The 24,215-nt window shown below is 34.3% G+C and overlaps 2 protein-coding genes across 22 annotated transcripts in view; one reads left to right on the top strand and one right to left on the bottom strand.

Moving 5' to 3' along the window:
- Positions 1-595: 595 nt before the first annotated feature.
- On the top strand, positions 596-17,091 carry LOC105671669 (xanthine dehydrogenase/oxidase). Of its 3 annotated transcripts, none has more exons than XM_012366012.1 (19): positions 596-868; positions 6,641-6,736; positions 7,273-7,361; positions 7,702-7,882; positions 8,299-8,430; positions 8,750-8,906; positions 9,036-9,243; positions 10,090-10,616; positions 10,692-10,989; positions 11,190-11,708; positions 11,926-12,109; positions 12,454-12,750; positions 13,390-13,825; positions 14,704-14,832; positions 14,924-15,054; positions 15,395-15,656; positions 15,781-15,877; positions 16,227-16,337; positions 16,744-17,091. In XM_012366012.1, the coding sequence occupies exons 2-19, from the start codon at positions 6,723-6,725 to the stop codon at positions 16,809-16,811; spliced, it is 3,840 nt and encodes a 1,279-aa protein (XP_012221435.1). In that variant the 5' UTR covers positions 596-868; positions 6,641-6,722; the 3' UTR covers positions 16,812-17,091. The 3 variants fall into 3 exon arrangements, with proteins under 3 accessions (XP_012221435.1, XP_012221434.1, XP_012221433.1); XM_012366011.1 differs by having other exon boundaries at positions 596-838; XM_012366010.1 differs by lacking the exon at positions 6,641-6,736 and having other exon boundaries at positions 596-838.
- The window catches only part of lap (like-AP180), a 32,173-nt gene continuing 24,973 nt past the window's right edge, over positions 17,016-24,215 (bottom strand). For all 19 annotated transcript variants that reach the window (XM_067350163.1, XM_067350158.1, XM_067350157.1 and 16 more), the window contains one exon: positions 17,016-23,088. Coding sequence is in view for 2 of the 19 variants with exons in the window: in XM_012366019.2 (XP_012221442.1) it covers positions 23,071-23,088 (18 nt within the window). In the remaining 17 variants the exon portion in view is untranslated. The remainder of the gene's footprint in view (positions 23,089-24,215) is intronic.

Raw genomic sequence — 24,215 nt, forward strand, 5'->3', positions numbered from 1 at the left:
TGCATTGATTCACATTCGTTTAGCTTAAATATACAAATATGTTAATATGATAGCAGCAAGTTATCTGCGTTTACATTTACTTATAATTGAATATTTACTCTCTGATTCTCATCGCAATTCCAACAAATTATATTTTTACATCGCGTGGCAAAATTATCTGATATCGCTTTCATCGTTCTTGAACTACGAAAAGCTATCAAGTTATATTTAAATAAGTATCGTCTTTTTACGATTCAAAAGCGCGTAACGGTGTCGATCAATTTTAATTAATTTCAACTATTATATTCGTTTCATTTTATTTAATCTTTCGTAAAGATAATCGGAAGCATGATATCAAATATGTCGTTTCCGATTTTACAATCATTTTGTGCTCAATTATAAGAACAAAGCAACCTCCTTTCCCCTCTGTCTCGTGTGAATATCTTTTGCTACACGATAGTGAAACGAAACTCAGCTGGTGCAAATTGCGATAAACGTCAAGTAACCGGATAACCGGGATGATTAAAATGCCTCTGAATGATAGATACGCCACTCCTTTCGCTATTCAGCAGCCTATGGTAGGGGAAATGTGTTGAATATTCTACACTCGACAGATGCATGTTAGTAGCTCGCGAACGTTAGCACACGATAGGATCGGCTTTGTAAGAATCACAGCGTCTGTCCACATCAACCTCAAACTCACAAAACTCGTCAAACGGGTTAATCAGCCTTGAACTATTTACGAAATCATCCGCCTACCTGAAGCATCAGTGACGAAAAATCTGATAGAATAACCAGTTTAATTAACGGATTAAGCATACAGAGAGTGAACTATGGGCACAACTGTCAGTTGCGAAGGGTAGGTCAACATAGAAGTATTCTAAGTGAAGTAAGAGCCGTCTCAATATACTTTCGTTATTACTCTCGCAATTTTGCCATCGCCGCTTAACGCTCGATTGCCTCGTCGAGATCGTCAAGATCGAGCGAGCGTGACGAGCGCTCCCATTTCGTTGTGTTTTCGATCCTTTTCAGAAATACGAAAGAACGTGAAAGTGATATTGATATTTATGTCATAATTATCCTTAACACTTGACACTTGATGTTTCGATAAAGAAAAATTACGTTTGTAAAATTTGAAATTATTTCGGAAGTTTATTCTTTCAAATTGTTTTATAGGTCCAAGAATGTTATGACTACACTAACTAATAATAATGAGATATGATAATATATGAGTCGTGTATAAATTATCATAACAATATGATAATAAGTTGCCAAATTGATCGGTACGTGTAACGTTCGAAAAGCCAACGAAAAATAATACATTATTCATGCTACAACAAAGAGCAGTAGAATTAATACTGTTTGTCCATAATCAGTTGCCTACTCTTTAACTATACTGTTACTACTTCTTTTTTTATTTATTTCTGCAAATTTCTGCGTAATAATGGCTGTCTTGTAGTGCTACGTTAATCGCAACGGTTCGATTTTTGTTTCCTCCGCTGTACTCTTTCTTTCTCTCGCTTGTTCTATTTCTGTTTCGCCATGGAACTCGCTTGCGTGAGGCAGAAGGATGCAAGAGAATAAACGTAGTCGTGTCTACGAAATTAAGTTTGCAAGATCAGAGTGCACAACGTGGCATCTGCTATATTGTGATAATATGTTGTGTAATCGTAATGCAAAATTGTCGAATGCATCGTTGTTCTATTTCTGCTTCTTGCGTTTTATCCTTACTTTTTTTCAAAAACTGCTTAAAAACCGCATTGTGATAAATGTGTTTGCATCGATTTTGCCTATAATGTGTGCAACGATGATGTCAGCTCTTGTTGGCAATGCTAGTTGCATGTAACTTTTAATGCAACATTTTCTATTACTTTATTCTTATTTTCCTCATTTGTTCTATTTCTGTCACGAGAATTGCTTTGCGTGATGTCAAAAGATGCAACGCAATAAATACAGACGCATCCCTAAAAAATGTAGCTCGATAAAACGATCAAAGTACATAACAATGATTCAGCTGTTTTGTGATTTTATCGCAATTTACAGTTAAATGCTTGTTGCGTAATTAAAACGCATCGTGTCTTTCGCTTCTTGAAATCTTCATTTTTTTCTTACAATTTTTTACACGCATAATTTATTTATTTTTAAAATATCAGCCTACTTTAAATTCAAGACGTCAATTAATCTACACGTGTTAATGAGATTCTCAAAATGTTGCTCGTGCTTCTTATCTTTTTATTGAAAAGATTATTTAAAAGTATTTCGATATACGAAATGATATTTATCTATCTCATTAATACTTATATCTGCTATCTTCACTGAATCAGTACTTCCTCATTTTTATGTAATCTGTGCCACTCTACATTGTCTACATTCTTTCAACATTTATTCGTGCGTTTTATGTCAGTTTCCATTTGCAAGAAATTTTCAAAGATTCGGCTCAATGGCATTTCACGTCATCAAGTTTAAACTGAAGCCGATAACTGTTACCTACGTTTTCAATTCACGGCGATAGGAATCAGCACAGTTGACACATAAGAGGCGTCACAACCGAAATCGAACTCGTCTAGGAGTAGTTTACAAATATAGAAATGTCGAAACGTGACGCACGTGTATTTGCACAAGTACGTATACACGAAATGTGGAAAGTTCGATAAACGACAGTAGCCAGTAAATATTTTATATATTTTTTTTATTTCACCTGCTTTTCGATTGCTTGAATTGTGAAATGGAATTTGCAAAATGCGCCTTTATTCTTCCAATCTGCCTCCTGTCTTTCTCGACAGTTCTCTACGATAGATTCTTTATATTTGCCGTCAAACTCTCTCCTTCTTCTCCCAAATATTCTGTTTACAATATCGACATACCAAAAATAACTAATAAAAATTGAAATTTGTTACAACTCCGGCGAATTCAACTTTTGATATCATAGAAGAATTAATTCTATATATTCTCGCACATTTTTCTGCGTTTGCAGCACCGAAGTGGAACGAATCGATACACCGATATCAATTTTTTTTATACATATTAACCATTTGACGATACATATATGAAGTATGTGCGCAAAGAACAAAAAATCCGATGCAATGTCGAATAAACGCATTGAAAAGAATTGTGTCCGATATAGACAAGTTCTGCAATAAAAAAAACGTCCATGTAATTCAGCAGAGAATTGATGTTCACTCTTAAGATGAAAACAAAAAGTAATAACTACTTAATGCGCACATCATGCAGTTATTACCTTTCGCAGAATCATCTCCTGTTTAATTTTACGACTTTGATATTGAATTTGCAATAAGTGAAGTAAGATAAACTGAAGCTACATTGTGGTTACGTAATGCAAAACTATTTATACGCGTGAGCAAATCTTCAACTCTTCAGTACCAAAAATCAACAATATTATCAGCAACTATCATGTTAAAATTGTCCCTTGAAAAAAATATATAATAAGAATAATACTTATTTCTTCATATTTAAAAATTAATGTGTCTTAATTCTTTTCTGATGTTTTAAAAAATAATTTAATTTTAAACCATTCATAATCATTTTGATAAATATACCAAAAGTGGAAAATATTATAAAAGATTTTAAAAAAACAATAAAGAGTAGTTTAATAATCGTAAAATTAACGTTTAATTTTTAAAACAGATTGTGTAATAAATGACAAGTTCTTAATTAATTTTTGTTTACATTTCTTGCACTGCGTTTCAGCAATTGATTCTTATCAATTACGTTATAAAATCACATAATTTTTTGAAGATTAGATACGCTATGCGTATCTGCACGTTGCAATCTTTCTACGCAACAGAATTCATAGCAATATTATGCAAAGTTCTGAGTACGTGTTTATATAGAATACAACTATGAATCACACTTATTAATGATATGCTGTGCGAAACAAGGTTTTGCAAAACTGGTAACTTATTCAATAAAACGAGTGTTGAGAAGACAAAAATTACCGCGTCATTTATTAAAGCATCGGTAACTATTATCAATCGCACGTGATAATTTACTTGACAGATAATTTTGTGCTGAATTACACATACAACGAATAAATAGGCTGAGCTCTAATGCTCTAAGCACGATTACATAAGACATCATCAATAATTAGACTCGTTAATTGCGAATTCCATCACAGCACATAAACTTACAACGCAAAAATTATTGCGTCATTACGCCTGTGCTTATAACAATTTGCTCAGTTTTATAGTATTTTATAGTTTTATAATGCTCAAAATAAATATTTTATAAATTTAAGTGGAGAATTAATGATGATGATACATCTTTCAAATAATAATAATAATAAAAAAATTTTTTTTTAAATTTGGTCAAGAAATAAACATTGATTTATCTCTGAATATTAAAGCATCTTATTAAATAAGCATTACATGTAAAATTGTTAAAACATTTATTATCCGGATTCTTAAATTTAATGTATATTAGTAGCTTTTCATTTCTAATTATTTCATTTCTAACTTAATCTTTGCATCATATTTTTATGAAGAAAAAATCAAACTTATCAAATAAATGAAATTTTTTCTGTTAAATTTGTGCTGAGATATTTTGTATGTACTACGTCATAATAAACAGGCTGTGTAATAAAGTGCAAAATATTAGATAACCATTACAACTACGATAATTTGTTACGTATAATTTTTGTATATAGGGTTAAAAAATATTACCGTTTCTTTTCGCGTGAAAACCAGTTACACGTAGAAGTGTAACAAGGTAGGATAATAAAACGCGATTGCACATGAGTTACCGTTTTTGCTTCAACGAGCATAGCTTGTTGCAGTTAATAAATTGCGTAAATGACTATTTTAGACTTGATAAATTTTTTCTACGAAAATATGTGTCAAATATTTTTATCCAGATTATAAAAAATATTTTCCAGTTGTGTCAAATATTTCTTTGCTTTAAAATTATTTAACTTTAAGATAATTTAGCTGAAATTTAAATATCTGAGAAATTTCCGAAAACATATAATTATATATAGAAAAAAATAGTTAAATTTTTTTAAATATAAAAAAATTATAGTTTTATCAAATTTCTAAAATTAACAACTTATATCTAATATTAATATTAATCTTCTAATATTAATATTAATCTAATATTAATATTAATCTAATATTAACATTAATCTAATATTAATATTAATATTTTAATATTAATTACAATTGTTTACGTTTATAAGATAATTCATAATTTGTGTCAACTTTTTACAATAAGAATATTATTGAAAAAATTGATATTGTCGTTTTTTAAGCATTCGCGGTAGGTAAGACTTTTTTTCCTTTTCTTTTTTCTTTGTCTTTAGTTTTTAAAAATATCTGTATGTCATACGCGTCTACAAACATTCTCATGTGTAAATGCTATGTTCTGGTAAAACCTTGGCCAAGTTTTTTATTGCAACTTTCCTTCTTTATGATATTGCATAATCTATTGCTTTGTTTCCAGAATCCTAAGATTCTGTCTTTCTCTTCCTGCCTCGCTTTTTCTCTTAATTATCTTAAAATTATACAATACATATATGCATTATATTGAACTTTTCTGTACTTCACAAATTTTAAAATTACGTAATAAATACATAATGATCCAAAGATCGTGCAAATCTTACGTATAATTTTAGAATACATAGCATTGAGAATCTTTTTATTCTTTAAAGATTCAAAATTACGTAAAACACATATTCATAAAAATATGATGTAGATAATAGACATATAGAGTTACTAGAATTATAGTAAGCTTTATATTTATATACATATCTAATTACACGCAACGTGTAGAATTTTATGTTGATCTAACATTGCGCTGCGTCAGATCCGTGGCTCGCGGCAGTAAGTCATCCTTAATGCTTTAGCTCGTTGTACTAGATTAATCTAACACTGCGTTGCGTGTGGAGTTCGCTGGAATAAAAGATTGCTAAAAATTTCTTCGTCTCATGTTAACAGACTGTTTATGCGCACAGAGAGCAAGAATATGTAGACAGAATAATAGCAAAAAAAAGAATACTTAACGTAATGCATGAAAATCAAGGAAGTAATAAAAATGGCTATTAAGTCCAAGATGTGCTGCGTGACATTAGCATCGTAACGGCATGATATCATCCTTTGATTCATATAAATCGCAACTCTTCTCACAAATTGTATGATAGAAAATAATTTTTTTCTCAGCGCAACACAATAGCAAATTTTTTGTAAGAACATGAGAAAACAAATTTAAAAATGACACGCAATCGCACTAATTTGCAGGTAAAGAAAAGTTATAAAACAGTTTTGCTGAATGTCGTATTTTAGTCATTTTTGAGGCAAGATTATTGTTAGTATTCCTTATCTCTCCTCTCTTAGTGCATTTTCTTAGTGGAATAAATCACGTCTGTTCACTCGATAAAGCAATGTGCAGACTTCTCACTCGTTCTTCGCCGTAAAATACTTTCATGACTCTTCAATTTAATACTATGCAAAATTAATTTCTCTCTATCTATCTGCTTATGAATGAACATATTCGGAAATCTTTCATGGAGAATGGTTTATCGATGCACATGTTGCTTGTGTGCGCAATTTTCTCATTGTTACTGTGTTTATTGTAATTCTCACTTCTCACAATAAAAACAGTTATGGTTATATCTTATTATTACTATTCCATATATCGTTATTTTCAAAAGGGACTCGTAAATCTTGTAAGAGCGTGTGTATCAGTGAACGGAGGATTATCTCATACACTTGTGGCACACGTAGCAAACGACAATGCCGACGATAAAGTAAGTCCTCATCATCGCTATTATTCACTCTAATGTGTATGATATATGATATCTTTATAGCGGACACCGTGGGCATGATAGATGATGATTGAACGATTATTAAGAATTGGCCCACGGTTTCGTTGCAAACTGGCCTTGCGGAATATATATAAAATTTTTTAAACAAAATGTTATCTGTCAACAAAAAGTCATCTTTATTACGTTACGTTGATAGTGCAAATTTAATGCATTAACAAACATTATAATTTTGCAAATTTTGTGCTGAAGAATCAGTGCGTTTTAATTTATTTGCTGATAATCAATATCAAACTATGCAAAAGTTCTTTAAGTCATTGAAATCGTATATTTTTAAAAATCCTTGTAACAAATAACTTATCAGATTAGATAACTTAGATAACTTTATCATTTAACAACAAATGAGACTGCTCAAAAGTTGTAGAATCTTACACATAAATAACATTCTATTTTGTTGTACGATAAATTCGATATTAAAGTTTTATCAATAAGTCTACTCTGTATTTTGCGTTTCGTTGCAGGCAAAAACTGTTGGATGCCAAAAACTTGACGATTAACTCCGCGACTAACTCCACGATCAACTTCACGATTAATGAAGTACCATACACGGGTGCGTATTCTTTCGAAACTCAACTTGCAAATAATATAATTACACGCGAATTTCTATTAAATAGCAAAGCAACACAATCCTGATTACAATGTGGTAGAAACCACGGAATTTAATTATGAAAATCTAATTACAATAGTAGAAACTATGAAACTTAATAATGAAAGTTTAATTATATGACGGCAGAAACTATTGCATTCAATTATGAAAATTTAATTGTGATAGCGGGCTTTTGATAATTGTGAAACTAAAGTCGTTATTATATGTCACGTCAGTGTTATACACAGTGTTAACTTTACACCGGTATTATTATCAATGTAATAATCACTGAAATCACTTTCAGTGTCCGGAGATATACCGGCTAGCACGTCACTCAACGTTTACATTCGCGATCATGCAAAATTACGCGGCACAAAAGCTATGTGCCACGAGGGTGGCTGCGGCGCCTGTATCGTGGCCGCGGAAATCAAGGGCGAGACGTTGGCCGTGAATTCCTGCCTCGTGCCAATATTCATCTGCGATGGGTATGTGTATAGTCGAGATAATCGAGAAACTACATTCAAATCGCTCTCAATAAATTAAAATTGGTATCAATAAACACTTTTTTTATTAATACTAGAACAATACAGGCGCGTGCTACGCGCGCGCATTTATTATAGTAATTTAATAATTATAAAATCTAAATATTTTAATACAATTTTTTTTATTTTAAATAACCGTCAAAGTAAGCTTCGATCTTTCATGCCTTTTTTAAGAGTGGAATTTCTTATCAATAACTAATAAAAGAAAAGTGTGTTTATTGATACAAAAAAAATTAATTATTTTTGACAATAGGAATTAATTCTTAATTCTCTTTTCCTACTTCTATATTCATTCTTTACATCTTCCGACCTTATTAAAATATTTTACATATATATCCACGTATCAAATTACTTCACAGATGGGCCATCCGCACAATCGAAGGCCTGGGAAACAAGAAAGATGGTTATCATTCGATGCAAGCTACACTTGCGGTAAAAAATGGTTCGCAGTGTGGATATTGCTCGCCTGGTATGGTGATGAATCTTTACAGGTATGCACACGACGCGAAAAAAATTGATTAAAATTGCCAAATCAAAGATATTTCACATGTAACAAAAATTTCTCTACGTTAAAGTCTTTTCGGGATTTTTTACGTCACAATCAATTTTAGAAGAAGACATGAGGAAAACATGACATTTAGAAAAAAATTAATTTGTTATTTATATCATGCATAGAACTGTTGTGCAAGAATATCAAAAGGAAACAAAAGAGTTTAAAATTAATTATCGCAGTTTTATTCAATAGCACTCGTGTATGAAGTTTGCAATTGTGCATTTATTGCGCACAGCTAATGCCATTGTAATTTTCAGTCTCTTGAAAGACAAAAAGCTGACCATGTTGGAAATCGAAAATTCGTTCGGCAGTAATATCTGTCGCTGCACAGGCTATCGTCCAATCTTGGACGCGTTCAAAGGATTCGCTAGCGATGCACCCGCGTCAATGGTGAAGGAGATTCGCGATATCGAGGTAATAACGTAAAAATTCTATTCCTATTTCAGAATTTTATACGTTATAATTTTAACTATTATTTCAATGCTATTATAAAAATTTCTACTACACCGTTTTTATATTTTAATAAACGCAATAACTTTGCAGGAGCTCTACCAGATCAAAACCTGTCCGAAGGACGGAAAGCCGTGTACGTTCCGTTGCGGGAGCAAAAAATATTCAGAAGCAAAAACGTTGGATATAAAATTGGAGGATTCGGAATTCTTCAAAGTTTATACGGTTGACGATTTATTCGCAATATTTCAACAAAAGCCGAAGGCTACGTATATATTAAATGGTGGCAACACGGCGCATGGTAATTGCAAAAAATTTTTCTTTCTTTTATAACATATAAATCGACTGACATAATTCCTTATAAAAAAAATTACAAAAAATCAAGGAATACATATGAAATTTTCATGCATTTTGTTATCAAATAAACGAAAACATGATTAAACATTACACATTTACGCATATTATGCATTATTGATTCTACTTTTAGCCAGCTCTTTAAAAATTCATATGTGTTATTTATAGAAGTAACTTCATTCATCTCATGAATGAAGTACCAATAATAAAATGGAAATTCAGAATATTTAGAATATAACAGAAACCCAATATACAGTGTCTCATGATTTTTGCAATTTTTTTGTCGATAAATCTTTTAATCAAAATTTATATTTTTAAATTCAGAATTGATATTTTTTTGTTGAAAATAAAGTCTTTATATTTCACAACTTCTAATTCTTACAATTAGTATCAAATATCTTTACTATTATATATAAATCTTTAATAAAAATTAATTAATTTAAATTATACAGTTTTATTATGCATCTGTCGCTTTAAAGTTTGATTCTATGTAAAGTTTTAGTAACTCAAAAACTTCAATGCTTTTACATTTTCGACAAAAAAATATCGATTTAAACTTTAACAAAAAATCCTTCGTGAAATGAGAATAATATGAAAGCAGTGGAATACCCAATATTATTATACAATAAACATTCCCCCAAAATCAATATTCGTTTCACAAAGAGATTTCGGTATTAAAAAAATTCCAGCGTCCAATAATTTCAATAAACATTCCACAGCGCAGTCGATTTTTTTATATTAGAAAATTAAATAAAAAAATAAATTCCACCACGCACGAATCTAATCGCCTCAGGTGTTTATCGCGTGGGCAAAAACGATCTGCGCATCGACATAAACGACATCAAGGAGCTGCGTAACATCGAGAAGACCAAACAGTCCCTGACTCTGGGCGGAAATATATCCCTGACTTTGGCGATGGAGACCTTCCGAAAGTATTCGTCCGAAACCGGATTCAAGCATCTGCAACATCTAGCCCATCACATCGACCTGATTGCCAGCGTGCCGGTGCGCAACATAGGCAGCCTCGCCGGCAACTTGATGATCAAACATGCGCACCACGAATTTCCATCTGATCTGTTTTTGATGTTGGAGACCGCCGGCTCCCAAGTGCACATTCTCGAGGGACCCGGCCGCAAGCAGAGCATGATGCTGCAGGACTTCCTGAAGTGCGACATGCGCCACAAAATCATCTACAGCATCGTGCTGCCAGCGTTGTCTGACGAGTACCAGTACAGATCCTACAAAATCATGCCCAGAGCTCAAAATGCCCACGCCCACATCAACGCTGGCTTCCTCTTCAAGCTCGATGGCGGTGGCAAGGTAATCGACGAAAACGATTTATTCCAATTACTTTTTTTTATCGATTGTTCGCTCAATATTCGCATTTGCGCAAAGGTACTGGAGAAGCCTAACATCATCTTCGGCGGTATCAACGAGCATTTCCTGCACGCAAAGAAGACCGAAGAGCTGTTAGTGGGAAAATCAATCTTCGACAAGCAGGTGCTGAAGACCGCTTTGGAAACGTTACATAATGAGTTGCAACCCGATCACGTGCTACCGGACGGCTCGCCGGAATTCCGCAAAACCCTCTCTGAAGGATTATTCTACAAATGTGTGCTGAGTATTAGACCAGAAAACCTGAACGCCAGACTCCGCAGTGGCGGTCCTATTTTGGAGCGAGGTCTCTCTTCAGGTACGCACAGGATTTATTTTCCGAAATAATCTTGCCTCTTCGAAAATTTAGAAAAAAAAATTATTATAGTACAATTAAAAAGTAACAAAATATAAATATTAAAAAATAAAAAATATAATCCTGAATTGATCTATTTTTTTTTTTAATTCTAAACTTTAATGCATTCACTAATTGCACACGAAAAAACGTAATCACTCCAGCTAAACCGGACTACGATACGGACAAGAACATGTGGCCCGTGAACAAGCCCTTAGCGAAGATCGAGTCAATTCATCAAACCTCTGGTGAAGCCCAGTATTGCAACGACCTGCCACCATACCCGGGAGAAGTTTTCTGCGCCTTCGTCAGCACGGAAATCGCTAACGGTAAAATCGAGAGTATCGATGCGAGCAAAGCGCTGGCCTTAAAAGGCGTGGTAGCGTTCTTCACCGCTAAGGACATACCCGGCAAGAATGCGTGCATCTCGAGTAACAATAAACTGATGATGATGAACCAGGATGAAATACTGTTCGCGGACAAGGACGTGCTCTACGCGGGTCAACCGGTCGGCGTGATTGCCGCCGAGACGCACAATTTGGCGAACGAGGCCGCGAAATTGGTGAAGATCAAGTACAGCGAGTCCTTGAAAAAGAAGCCGGTATTAACGCTCGAGGATGCGCTCGCCTCGCAGGATGATACCAGATTCATGGTGGGTGCCACCATTCCGCGACAAAAGAAAGGTAAATATTTTTACTCGAGAAAGAGAAGAAATTTTAATTTAAAATGTCCTTTTTATAATAAATGTTAAAAAAATAAAGTAAAAAATATTTAATTAATAAATGTGTTTAAAAATTTGTGAAATTGTAAAAATAGCTATTAATAATTATCGGATCAAATTAAAGCAGAAATAATGCAAAATACTTTTAAAAAATTTTTCGTTATTTCGTTATTTTACAGGAGAAAATGTAAAGCATGTGATAAAAGACGTTTTCTCATGCGGCAGCCAATATCATTACACTATGGAAACTCAATCTTGCGTTTGCGTTCCCGTGGAGGACGGAATGGACGTCTATCCAACAACGCAATGGATAGACATCATTCAAGTAGCGATCGCCGACGTCCTAGGCATCAAAAATAATAGGTGACTCATTAATTTCTCCACTGTCTCGAAGAGAGATTATTCACTCACGCCATTAATCCCGCGGTGATAACGATAATTTACACGAGCGATTCCAAAATACGCGTTGATCTCGAATTAAATTGCAGTAATCCATCTATTAAAAAATTCAGCATTAATCCATTTGACAGTAAATTGATATCGAAAGAGTGATCAAACACTTGATTGATATTAATAATAAAAACGTTTCTTCTGTCATTCTCGCTGCGAATAAACGAAATAAGCGAGATCGATACAGAGAGATGCATTTCACGAAATTGGATTTTCCTAATAATAATATGTCACGAATGCGAATTTCATTTCCGCAGTATCAACGTCTCTGTGAAACGAATTGGCGGTGCATACGGAGCAAAAATCTCGCGAAACGCGATAGTAGCCTGTACCTGTGCGCTGGTGTGTCACAAACTGAATCGTCCGGCGCGACTTATCTTGAGTATCGAGAGCAATATGCATACGATTGGCAAGAGAGTCGCTACACGCCAAGAATATGAGGTCGGCGTGGACGATCAGGGGGTCATTCAGTATCTCGATTCAAAACACTGGGGCAATGGCGGCTGCAGCTTCAACGAACCCATCGCTTTCGCCACAGTTCATCATATAATAAGGTACGTGATGCAAACATTGCGGTATAACAAGCAAATATAAATACCGCATGAGCAAATGTGAATACCACATTTTTCATCAACAATATAATCCTACTTTTCTCGTTCGTTGAATTCTGTGTGAAGTATCCATTAAAATTTAATGGAAGACTTTATTCAATGTTATTTAATTTAAACTTGACACAAAATCTTACGCAAACTCTTGCACAGAGTTAAATCAAAATATTACAAAGTATGCAACTGAAATATTATTTAACGAAAAATACATTAATAAAATAAATTAACTCTCTTTTTCTCTCTCACACAACACACAAATTTAATCAAAATTTTATATAAAATTCAACTAAAGTATTATTTAATTAAAAATATATGAACAAAATTAATTAAATATTTCTTATTAAAAATTTTCACTAAAATTTTACCCAACGAGAGAAAATAATGCTAATTAAATTGAATTGTGTAAATAGAAATGCTAATTAAATGATGTAAACAGAAATGCGGTTAAATGTAATAAAATAATTTTTAGTTTTACAAGACTAAATTTTTCTAAACAAATGGCAATATTTGTTCGTGAAAGTGAGTATTTAGATAAGAGTCAAGATCAAAATATTTTAAGCTTAAAGCCGTTTCCGATTGCTACAGTTGTTACGTGGGCGATGTTATGGATATCATTGGATACGAGGTAAGGACCGACATACCATCGAATACATACTGTCGAGCGCCAGGATCTGCAGAAGGAATAGCCATGATCGAATGCATAATGGAGCACATTGCGCGGGTAACAAAGAAAGACCCAGTGCAAGTCAGACTGGCAAATATGCCCGACGCGGATAAGGTCATACTAGAAAAGATGATCAAGGATCTGTTTAAATCGGCTGATTATGACATGCGGAAGCAGGCAGTTGAAACATTCAACAGCGAAAATCGCTGGAAGAAAAAGGGCATTTCTGTGGTGCCAATGAAATATCCGCTCTTCTACTGGGGTCAATTCAACGCTCAGGTGTCGATTTGCGCGCGCGACGGTACGGTTGTCATAACGCATGGTGGTATCGAGTGCGGTCAAGGTATACATACCAAGGTACGACAATCATCGCCACATATACAGGGTGTCTCACAGACCCCTCTGCATAATAAATTATAATAAATTATAATATAGTAATTTATAATAAATTAGAAAAAATTAGTAAATTCAGGAATTTTAAAAATTAGTTAAAATTAGTTAAAATTAAGATATATTTTAATATACTTTTAACAAGAGTAGAAAAAGACTGGAAAAATTTGTAAATTGCAAGATTTAAAGTTTTAATTCGACTTTTAATCGAAATTGATTTTTAAAATTAAACATTCAACTTTATATATAATTTCGGTATAAACTTTTAGATTTTTTTTAAATTTATCTATCTATCCGTTTAATAGCCAGAAAAAATTTAGAATATTTAGAAGTTTATTGTTTAATATATGTATATTGCTTATCTAAATATACAACATTTTTTCTTGTTCGAAAAAAAATGAAAGAAATAATCTTCTCGGTTCTGTTTATTAAGCAGATAGATATATAAATTAAAATTAATCTAAAGAAATTTATTCCAATTATAAAGTTAAATATCAAATTTCCAATTAAAAATAGAATTAAAATTTTAAATCTTGTAATTTGCAATTGTTTTCACTCTTTTTCTACTCATGTTAAAAGTTTATTTAAATATATCTTAATTGTAACTAAAAAGCTTTTTTCTAAATTCTTGAATTTAATAATTATTTATAATTTATCATAATAATTCGTAACTTAATTTTAAAATATTAGTAAAATAAGGAGAAGTTTCAAATTTGATGCTTAGATGTTCATAATTTCATGTCGAGAATTCCCACAAATTCTTTTCAATTCACCTGTTTCTCGCAACGCAGAGATAATTAGTAATTAATTATTTATTTATATAAAAATAACTATTTTTCTTTTAGGTTGCTCAAGTGGTAGCTCACACGCTGGGAATCGATCTGGAATTAGTCACCGTTAAAACGACCAACAATATAGCGGCACCCAACAATTCTGTTACCGGAGGCAGTCTTGGAAGCGAATCATGCGCACATGTAAATATTTGCTTAATCCATTTATAATTCAAAAAATGATGCAACGCATATATAATACATTAAATCTATTAATACCATGCGTTGATTTCAGGCCGCAATTCAGTGTTGCAAAGAGCTCCTCAATAGACTCGAGCCGATAAAAAAACAAATGAATAATCCAAGCTGGAAGGACCTTGTTTTGAACGCGTATGAGAAGGACGTTGATTTATGCGCGCGTTATATGTAAGCATCATTAATCATATTTAATCTATCACACTCGGATCGCTATTAAATTCTTCAATATTTGCTCGGAAACGTGACATCGCGATTTTTAGTTGTTAATTATTCGAAAAACAATTATATTTTTATGGATCGTAATAATAGTTTGAATATTTTATTCGCGACTTGCACGAATAAACTTAAAACAACATAAGTATCGTAATCCTTTTCGGTTTTAAGTTTAGTGAATAAATATCGTTTTTTGTATTTAGAAAAGTGGCATATGCTTATGTAATAATTCGACTTCTTTTTTTATATTCTTCTTTCTTCGTTATTTATTATTACAATGTACTTACCTTGACAGGTCCGCGGCGACGAAAGAGACCGATGTGCTGCAGGCCTATTCCATTTACGGCGTCACTATCGCAGAAGTCGAGATCGACCTGTTGACCGGCCAGCACATCGTCAGAAGAGTGGATTTAGTGGAGGATTGCGGAATAAGCTTAAATCCGGAGGTCGATCTCGGTCAGGTGGAGGGAGCCTTCATAATGGGTATAGGATATTGGACATCCGAGGAACTTGTGTACGATCCTAAAACAGGAGCGATAATGAATGACAGAACTTGGGTAAATGATCTTTATCGCGTTTCAGTAACTACAATATTTTCAAGAGATATAATTTCTCCAAAATTCACGATCCCCTGAAAAGAATTATAAGATTAAACTAATATTTTCTATTTCTTTTTCATAGAACTATAAACCGCCAGGAGTAAAGGATATCCCAGTCGACTTCCGCGCGACTCTCCTTAAGAACTCAGCCAACACCGTCGGTGTCCTTCGTTCAAAGGGTAAGAATGGAAATGTTCTTAATTTTTTTTCTGATAAATCATTATTTACTACAAAATAAAAAATCTCAATTAATGCACAATTTAAGAACTATTCAACAATTCCTTAGAATTTTAAGAAAAATAAATGATTTAATTATTCTTCTAAATTCACATTCTAATAGCTAATAATTTGATTAAGATAAATTAAACAATATTAAAAAAAAAAGTAAATAGTCATTCAATTTTATTTTAAGAATAAAATGAGTAATAAAAATTAACAAAATATAATTCTATTACACTCGTGAGAGATATAAAACTTGAAAGAATTGAATGATTCATTGGCGATTAATTGCTAAAATTCCTTTTATAGCGTCCGGTGAACCATCGCTCTGCATGGCTGTCGCGATCCCGATTGCGATGCGCAACGCGATGAGCTCAGCTCGGGCAGAGGTCGGAAATACGGATATTTGGTATCAGTTAGGTGAGTTTTAAGTAGGGTTGCTATACTTGATAATATACAGGGTGAACCGCTTAACTTTATGGCCTAAATTAACTTATACAATTTTCACAAATGCCAATTTTCATTTTTTATATTCCAATTTTTTCTTTTAAGTTTCTTAATAAAACAAAAGAGATAAGTTTAGAAAAAATTATTGGCAAATACCTTAATTTAATTCATTTTCTTCTATTATTTCTTATCAACCACTGTGCCAAAATGTAATATTCAACGCTATAGAAAAGTTACCGTAGGTCACAAAGTTAGGAGAAAAGTTAGAAAAGTTATTCGAGATCATAGAGTATGTGTGTGATTCAGCCCGCATAAATTCCTATAATATATATATTATTATATTATATACTCATTTATCGCTCGTGATATTTTTTCACAGATGCACCATACACCAACGAACGTATAATTCGAAATAGTTTAACCAGCAAGGACAACATGGTGCTCTGAGAATGAAAACGTGACGTCGTCATTGGCGCGGACAAAACCAACGCTTAGAATAAATTCTAATGGTTATTGTCGTTCGTTTCTTTAATCGCTTTTTAACCAGAATAAATTTAAGGCCTTATGCAACAAGATAGTTCACTTCGATTACGTTTCGCCGAAATACAAGAGGTGTTAGGGTTATGATAGCAATGCGATCAACTCAGTTAGTTAGTTTTAACAGGCTCTTAATACAACTGTGGTTTTATGGTAAATAATTTCAATAAATATTCTCTATTAAACGCCACTGATGTGCTACATAGTAAATATTACAACAACATATCTGCGGTGTGTAATTGGTATTAATTGATAATATAATGTAAAGTATGTCGTAAATAATAATCGTAAATAATATAATTCAATATAAGTGTGTATATATATGTATATATATACACACTCTCCCGAGAGAGGATCTACAGCAACGATTATTATCATATATACGCGGACATCAAACGTTTAACACGTCGACATCGTCGGCATTATTTGCACTTGAGGGTGGGCGAGGAAGGAAAGGACGTAAAAACGGAACGAAACGGAGATTATGGCATGCCGAAAGGATTTGATTCGCAAAATCAATCGACGTATAACCGCACCGAACCGCGCTCGCCGCGAAATGGAGAGAAAAACTGGCATCCTGGAATGTGTCCTTTCCGCGGAGCGCCACCCATGCCACCTCCCGTTCGCTCAAAATATAACGTTGTTTTACGTCTCACGCGAGGAGAAAACGTGCCAAACTTAACGCCGCGCGCGGCATTAATAATTAAAAATTCGCAGCGCGCGCTTAACAAATGTATACGGAACGTTCATTATAGATAGCGGAGAAAATGGAAAACCGACGTAATCTCAAGGAGTTCGAATTTCGATCTCGAGGAGATTGCTGCGGCGTGGAGAAGCGTGTCTTCTCATGTTATCCTTAACACAAGACGAATAAAGACGGAGATCATTCTCGCGCGACAAAAAAATCCAAATTTTCTCCGAGATTAAATCGGTTTGTTTTCCCCGATAAATAATTCCGCGATGCGAGAGCCTGTACTTCTCATCTCTATCGTCGTTCTATCGCGTCCTGATAATGCGGAGACGAGTAGACGGCGCAGAGAATTCTTTCAAGCTGAATCATAACGCTGAATCATAACGCTCGGAAGCAACGCTGCCCCTTTTCGTATATACCTCTCTCTCTCCCTCTTTCTAACCCGATAACGTCGTGAGCTACCTAAACGCCGGGCATATCTATAGAATGTAGAGCGGTCCCTTTTGTTATTGTTTGAACGAAGGATAGTGATATATTTCGCGCTTGTATCTTTGATTGCCGCCAAGCACGCGTTGCGTGGCCGAGCGAGAAAGCGGGCGGCCGTGACGACTAGTCAGACTCGGACGAGATAGTGGCAAAACAAGTTTCCTTTCTAAACAATCCATTTCTTTTCTATATAATTAAAAAAAAAGTAAATAATTAAAAATTATTTATATGAAATTAATAATTTTGTCAAGATAAAATAACGGAATTAAAAAGAATTCGATAACGAATTTTCACGGAAATTTTCGTTTCAATAAAGTTTCTACGGAATTCTCGAAGAAACGTTTCCATTTTCGTTTTCCATTTAATCTGCTTATTGAGACAAGTATGATATATTGAGAGAATTGATTGCGTTTGCGTTTAAAGATAATGATGCAGTAAGTATACAATTTTGCGAATATACATTAGTCACAGAACCATGAGATGCCTCTCTAGGATTTGTAATATGAATTCAGTAGTTAAATTAATATTTCAGGCTTCTCATTTCTAAATTCATTTTCATGATATATTCCGATAAATGGTGAAAGGATTCAATTGGAATTTCTGTCAAAAGACAAAGTTAAAATTAATTAAAGGCTCAGATCTTGTTACTTATTTCGTCAATTTATTTCTTCGAGACATAATTCACCACAAAGAAAGCTTCTATATTTTCAACTCTCTTTCTTTCTCTATATATATATATATTAAATAACATTCAATATCTCGCTCAACTCCTTGCTAACAAAACAATCGCCACTTTCTTTGTTTTCTAGCTATACTTGAAGACGTCCCGTGGTTCTGGGACGTCTGTATGAAAAATACATGCATATAAATTATTTTTAAAAAAATCAATAATAAAATTAATTATATTAACTGCTAATTTGCGCTAATTAAACGACCTAACTTATCCCACTTATCTCGATCCCGTCCAAAAATCGCAACTCTAGTCGCTTTAATTCTTTTATACTTCGCGTACCACAATATACGGCCACATATATATTTCATATATATATGTATATATTTTTTTTATGTATATATATATATATCATCTTTTTTTTGCACTATCTACGAATTTCTACGCATATTCTTTCATTTCTTTTTTTTCCCTATTACAGCGAAACTATGCTGATTTGTGTGTTGTGTATGTGTGTGTATATATCTTAAAGTAAATATATACGCCGCCAAATGATATAATCATATTACGATCGCGTTCCTCCTTCTTTTCCTCATCTTCCTCGACATTTGTACAACGAGAAGGCATTGTCGGCTCGTCATTGCGCGCTCACACGATACCGGATCGTTCTGCTCTCGAGATAAATTTTGCGTTCCGGATTTAAATCATTATCGCTTCATGATTTTTTTTTTGTTTCTCTCTTTCTATATATACTATTATGATACATGTACAAGCATTGACAGGGTTAAAACTAAATAACAGTAAATACCTCTCTCGAAAAATTCTCTCTCTTTCTTTAGGGAGAATATGAGAAACGCGACAAGCCGTTCTTGGAGCAGTAACAAGGCATCTCCATTAGATCGCGATGAAAAAATTCGTGAGATCCTGATTTTTCGCTCTTTTCCTATCGTCTCCCGTTATTGACATAATTTTCGAGACTTAACAGTGTCAGACGGTGAGGAAAATTTTACGCGCAAGGGGAGAAAAATTATGGATTGCAGCATTCTGAGGAGATTCTAACTGAGAAAATTGGATTTTTAATAAATTAATAATATAATATTAAAGCTTCTAGCAAGAATGAGAATTGAAAGCTGCTCTAAAAAGTTTCCCGGGACCATCTGACAGAGCTCGTCCGAGCCGATCTTACTTTCGATAAATACTAACAATGTACAGTGTGTGCTCTTACGCGGCCGAGAGGCTTTACATAAACTATTCGGGCCGGTAAGAAGTTGCGACGGTAAAATCTTACTAGTTTACAGTGAGAGAGATAGAATACAGCAGGATTATCTCGTTACACCTTCCTATATAATACGATAATAATATATACGTAATATTGTCCTGTTACGCTCGGCCGCCGGTAGCTTTCGGTGCGACGCCGGGTTCGGATGAGAAGAAATGAGGAGGAGGATGAACGAGAGAGATACTGTACAACGAGGAGAAGCACGGAAGAGATACTTGTATGCAGGACAACGATCAATGTTTTAATTAATCCTACACGCGAGCGATCCCATCGGATAATCAAAGAAACTCGTGCGCCTTTCGATATCAAAGACGAAGCGCCAAATTAGATTTGGAGTACGCACAGTGTGCGCGCTCCCGATATATGTTACAATTCGTGCACTGCACTGACCGTTACGTCAGAATTCTTCTAAATACATCTATTTCGAGAAACCTTTGCGCAAAACCTTCCGCATTAAATTTTCAATAAATAATGTTAGCAACAATATTAATAATATCATTAATCATATCAATTGATTCGCGCTAGATCGTGTTCTAGAGCTACCGGTGATCCTCGAAGAACTCACGCGATCTCTGCGGTTGAAGCTGACTCGTAACTACCGATTTACAGACTAATTAACTGTCCCCGCGGCGGCCGGTCACGCTCAGAGTGAAGATCTTTTATTCGTGTTGTATGATACAAAAATACGTCCGACTACGCGAAGTGTAAAATTAATCGAGCGAACTAAAAACGGAACGTCGAGCGAAGGAAGGGAAAGCGATTCGTTGATATCGAGCTCGCAGATGCTCGCGATTGCATCTACGCCCATCCGCGCGAACGACAATGTCAATTTTTCTTGGTTCGCAAACCGGCTTTACAGAAATATACTCGTTCCCCTTCCGAGCACTCGAAGAAATTCCTTTCATCTATGCCGCTCATCAATATGTATACACTCATTTGTACACGTCGATATATCTACACGCTACCGAAACTGAATATATCGACACGAGGAGAGTGAGAAAGATTAATACGGTGTACTCTTAGATTTAAAACACATAACGATAGAAAATACTCACATAAATCATGATTGGCGTGGAAATTCAAGTTATCTACAACATCGGCCGCAGTCTCTCGATGGACCGATTCTGCCGATGACGACTGGAATTAATCTAATCAATTAAATTGTCCATTACTCTCCATATCGCAGCAAGATATCGCAATCTAGAAAGAAATGGAAGATCAGTTAACCCATAATTAATTGACATTGGAAGAATCGGTCCCATCGGTCTCCTCGACGCGATGTTAAGAGAATAAATAGGATAAACCGAATAGAAAGAAACGTATAGACAATACTAGAGGCGAGATCGTGAGAGCATATCCGTGCGATATCCGCGAGTGATAACGCGAAAAGCACTATTGCGCGACGTGTGGTATGTGGAGGCCTCGATAAAAATATCGCGCTCTAGAACTGAAGGATCGTCCACCGCAATTTGCTCTATCGCTCGCGAGAACCGTGCAATAATTAATTTTTGTGGACTAGCACTGCGCATGCTGTTTATGAATTTCTTTTTCCTTCCCTCTTTTCCCGTTCGTTTCTCTTTTGGCCGCGGGCCAAAGTTCGTTCGAGCGAGCAATCGCGGATAAATAACCGATTATACAATATACATGCTACATCGAGAGATTTTCATTTTTCTCGTTACAACGACATTTATAATTTGACGAAAAATCGAGTGTACGTGTGTGTACGTGTAATATGCACCGACGAAATCCTAAAACCGAACGCCCGCAACGGAGTATTGACTGCATCGATAGTACCGTGCTCGACAGCGTGGATCCGCTGGATCCGCTGTCATATTTCGTAATTAATGTTGTATGAGCGTCGTACCCTTAACTCGTTTAACATACTTCGTTTACTACCTAATTAAGATGTTCTCGAACAGTATACAGATAAAGAACATTTAATGAGTCCACCTATTCGTTTCAATGTTTTCTCTCTTTCTATATATAATTATATTGTGTATGATAATTATCATATATCTTTATCGTATTTTATATTTAATACTTCGAGGAAAAAATTTTACGCCTCGAAACTTTCTCTCTCTCTCCCTCGCACCGTCCTTAAAACCACATATCCGCACATTTTCGCAGAACAATATATATATATTTATATATATTATATTACATGAGGATATGTGCCCGATGCGAACTTCTATCTCGATCTTTTCTCTATTTTACGCTTAACCGGCTTTTTTTTAACAGTAACGCAGACATTGGTACGTGCAATCGTCAGCTACGTGTACATAATTTAACGCGATTACGTTTAGAACCATAACGAACCACCGAAGTGTCCCCACCATACTCGACAACACGCTCTCATCGATTTGCTGCCGGATATACAATCTCTCTTTCTCTCTCTCCCGCCAATGTAAAAACTAATCGTACCTAAATATCGCTACATACATAATTCTTCATCGAACTTAGAAAATGCATCTTCGACAATAGGCTTACACGACGTATCAACGAAGAAAAACTGTTTCAGCGCACAGTACACGGCGCAGTGCTATCACAGTTAATCCTCACCAGGAAAAAAATTCACCGCACGCAACGGCAGCGTTCGTCATTCTAAACGCAATTCACGTCCGAACAACTCTCGTCTAAGCTACATAATTATGCCCAGCTACGGATTTTCAAGGCGAGCGAACCGCCTTTATGCGCAGCTTTTGCAGAACATTGGCTGAAATCAATTCTGATTCAATCAATTTTTGCCGCTTTCCACAAAAAAAGGGACAGATATTCATTTAAATTTAAACAACATTCGACTTCAGCCAATGTTCATGTGGGAACACTATGTCGAAGTAACGCATGTTACACTCGGCGAGCATATTACAGGAAGTATAATACAATTTATCGATCGTATTCACAGTGAGACGATTCGAGTGACGAACAATGATCCAAGATCGATCGGGCCATGCCTAACAGAAATAAGCGGGACACATTATTTTTTACTTTTTTTTCTTTCTTCTAAGCATATTACACGGTATTTACAAAATGACGATCCGTCTTCTTAATTCCATTTGAAATCCTAGAACAGAATTCGTAATCTGCTTTAGTACAAAGGTGCAACATCAAACGTAAAAAATCATAGTTTACCTTTTCAACTTACTGATAATTGATATTTACAAGATCTTTGGAATATGATTGTAATGTGGCAGAAATAATAGAGAAATGAAAACGTATCTATGTATATAATTAGTAGCACGAAATAACCAGGCTTTCTCGATCGTAAATCCAATTTTAGAGATTCGATAATTCATGACAGAAATTCAGATAAAATTTGACATATATATAGATTGAGATATACTGTATATATATATATATAAAAAATAATCGCTTTATCGGAATTATGGATCTATCGACCTAAAGCAGATCGACAAATTTAATTATCAAATAAATCACGCTTAAAATATATCATAAGAAATACTGCAATTATAATAAATGTGTTAATAATTAATTAAAATAATTACATTTACAATACAATACACATCACAGGTACAAAATTCTGTCCAGAATTATAAATCGTCTAAAATGGATTAGGAAAGTTAACAAACGGAAATTTTAGAGTTGAGTATTACATGACATGTATTATTAATCACAAATGTATATAAGTCACAAGGATTACTGTGCATTATGTCCCCAACTTCGGAGCGGCACCCATTCAAACCGGAAAAGTAACAAAGGCCTATATAAAGAATGCAATTTTAAAAATTTGGCAAAAAAACAGCGCAACAACTTTTATATAAAATTATAAAACATTATTCCATCACATACTGAATAAAACAATGCTCATAAACTACAAGCCTACTGTTGCCAAAAATTCATTCTTATCTTCGTGCATACACGTTGCAGTGAGATAAAAACAAAATTCAATTTGAAAATTCAATAAAAGATAAATATGAATAAATAAATTTAACTAATACAAATATTTTAGCATTATTTCAGCACTTTTCATCTAAATAAAGCGTCCAATAGAACCATCATCCCCGATCAATATCAAAGAAATATTCAGCTTCGATGGAAGAATCGCGACCGTCATAACGTGCCCTACAGTACATAAAAGGGATTGTCGCGTCATCCTTATACGCGTGCCTGCATCACAGATCATCCTATTGTACGCTCCTCGAGATTCTTGAGACCCTCAACGCGACGCGC

Source organism: Linepithema humile, chromosome 2 (genome assembly GCF_040581485.1).
Source record: "Linepithema humile isolate Giens D197 chromosome 2, Lhum_UNIL_v1.0, whole genome shotgun sequence".
In the NCBI taxonomy this organism is placed as follows: Eukaryota; Metazoa; Arthropoda; class Insecta; order Hymenoptera; family Formicidae; genus Linepithema; species Linepithema humile.